The 2,348-nt window shown below is 42.6% G+C and overlaps 1 protein-coding gene across 1 annotated transcript; it reads right to left on the reverse strand.

Moving 5' to 3' along the window:
* On the reverse strand, positions 1-1,731 carry LOC139214290 (5-beta-cholestane-3-alpha,7-alpha-diol 12-alpha-hydroxylase-like). Its single transcript, XM_070845103.1, has one exon. The coding sequence runs from the start codon at positions 1,716-1,718 to the stop codon at positions 183-185; it is 1,536 nt and encodes a 511-aa protein (XP_070701204.1). The 5' UTR covers positions 1,719-1,731; the 3' UTR covers positions 1-182.
* Positions 1,732-2,348: the final 617 nt, after the last annotated feature.

Below are 2,348 nucleotides of genomic sequence, written 5' to 3' on the forward strand. Positions count from 1 at the left end.
CTATCCCTTCTATAGACTTATAGTGAGATGTAACAGGTGACGTCAACTACTCTGTAAAATAATTCTTCATTGTGGAATTTCATGTTCATGTTTCAATTTCATCTTCCTAGAAACACAATCGTCAAATGAAAGCTTGCAGAGATGATTAAAACGAAAAAGAAAAATAGAAATGATTGAGTGGCTTAATATCTGAGTCTGTATCGAAACTGAATGTCACTTTTGGGTTGCATCGTTCCGAAGCCCCACCGCCTGAAATCAATTTCAGGTATCTCCTCATCAGGATTCTGCAGCTCAAACTCAAAATAGAGCAACATGAGGAAAACAAACTGCTTCAGCTCGTTGATGGCAAAGAAACGCCCAGGGCACATGGAGACCCCAGCACCCCAGGGCATGGTGAAATACTTAACTTTTTGCCCCGCTTTGTAAAAATCAGTTTTCTTGCTCCCATCTGGATTCAGAAAGCGGTCATATTTGAATGAATATGGGTCAGGGTGGATCTCTGGGTCAATCTGAATAGCACTGTAAGGAAAGACTGCAACTCTGTCGCCCTTGCGAACAAAGTATTCCTGCCCATCAGCCATCTTAAGAGTCATATCCTGGGCCACTGCTCTGGTGAGGAGTGGAGCAGCAGTGAGGCGGAGGGTCTCTTCTACAGCACTGTCCAGGATTGGTGTTTTCATCAGCATTTCATAGCTTAGGTCGATTAAAGAGCCGCCACGTTTGACCTCCTGCCCAGATTTCTTCACAACCATGTCTACCTCTTTCCTCACTGCTGTCATGGCTTCTGGGTGTTTCATAAGGTAAAGGAGCAGCCAGAATGAAGAAGGCCCTGTGTTGCCTTGAGAGGCCCAAAGAAGCACAAACATGTACCTGCTTATCATGAAGTCCTTCATACCCACGTTCTCTTTGGCCTGCTGCATGTCGAACACCCAGCCACTGACGTTGTCCTTGGTCCTAATCTTCAGTACTGACAGAGCTTTCCAGAAATTTGCCAATAGCCTCTCTGCTTCCAGCCTTTTTCTTGGTGGCAGGACCCCATAAGCCAGGTTGGGGAAGAGTTGGTCATATTTACGAAACTCATAGAATAAAGCTTCTGAATCAGCTCTGTCTTTTTCTTTGGCTTTCTCCTCACTTCCGTCTGACTTGAGTGGTTCATTACCATACAGGGATAAGTAGCCAGCCCTAAAAACAATATTGTAGCAGTAAATAAACAGTCCATCTTCTATCCAGGTCCTTTCCTCTGCAGCTGATCCAATGTTATGCAACATCAGGTTCTGCAAGTTAGTCATCAAGGCTTGTGTCATTACCTGTAGACCATCTCCTTTCAAGTACTTGTTGCTGGATGTCTGGAGAATGAAGTGATCTTCCTTTATAGAAACATAGCCAAACACTCTGCGCACAAGTTCAGAAGCAAACTTCTTGAAGTCTAGTTTTTCTCGACTTGCTTTAACAATTGCCCCAAATGACAGAGGGTCTTGTACGAATGTAATATAATGACCTGCCAGCTGTATTGTGAACACATTGCCATGCTTTTGCTTCATCTTTTCCAGAAACATCAAGGTGTTCCTGCGAAACTCTAAGACATGACCCAACCAAGGGACAAGCCCTCTATCCAAGGGGGGTTCTCCTGGCCTCCGCTGTCGAAACAGTCCAAGTAGGTAGAGTGCTCCTATGACAGCGGCAAGAAAGGCAAGAAGGATTGGCAGTAGCAGTCCCATGACTGATTCCTCAGGCAGCCACAAAGAGAGTTGGAGGTAAGGTTCACAGCCTGTGTAATATACAGACTTTTGCTCCTCCCTCTTCCATCTGGATCCATTTTAGGATTCTGGGAACTGTTGGGAAATGTTTTTCATGTAAGCAGGAAAGAGGTAAATCCTTCAACTTATTCTTTGATGTTTTTTGTGACTTTGCTAAAACTTCCAGAAATAAGGCAGTTTAGATGATATTTCACCTTTATATCTTAGAATGAAAACATAAGGGCCTTTAATCCATTTGGATTTTTGTGCTGTTCAATAATAGTATTTAAATGAATACAGCATGGGAAAGGATGACGTGAGCGGTTGCACAGTCACTTCCCCCTGATTGCCACACATCAAATGTGTGGCACTTCATATGTAACAATTTACAACCAGATGGGTTTTATCACATAATAGTAAACAAATGTATACACCGCACAGTATAAACTGATTTATATAGACAATGATACCATGACGATGCTGATATTAATAAATACTAGGCTAATAATACAATACCATTGTCAGTGCTTGATCATTCACACACCTAGTGTAAATCTAACACACCTATTGTCAGCTTTATTAGTTGTAACTGTGTTAACTTGCTTCCATCAC

This window comes from Pempheris klunzingeri, chromosome 15 (genome assembly GCF_042242105.1).
Source record: "Pempheris klunzingeri isolate RE-2024b chromosome 15, fPemKlu1.hap1, whole genome shotgun sequence".
In the NCBI taxonomy this organism is placed as follows: domain Eukaryota; kingdom Metazoa; phylum Chordata; class Actinopteri; order Acropomatiformes; family Pempheridae; genus Pempheris; species Pempheris klunzingeri.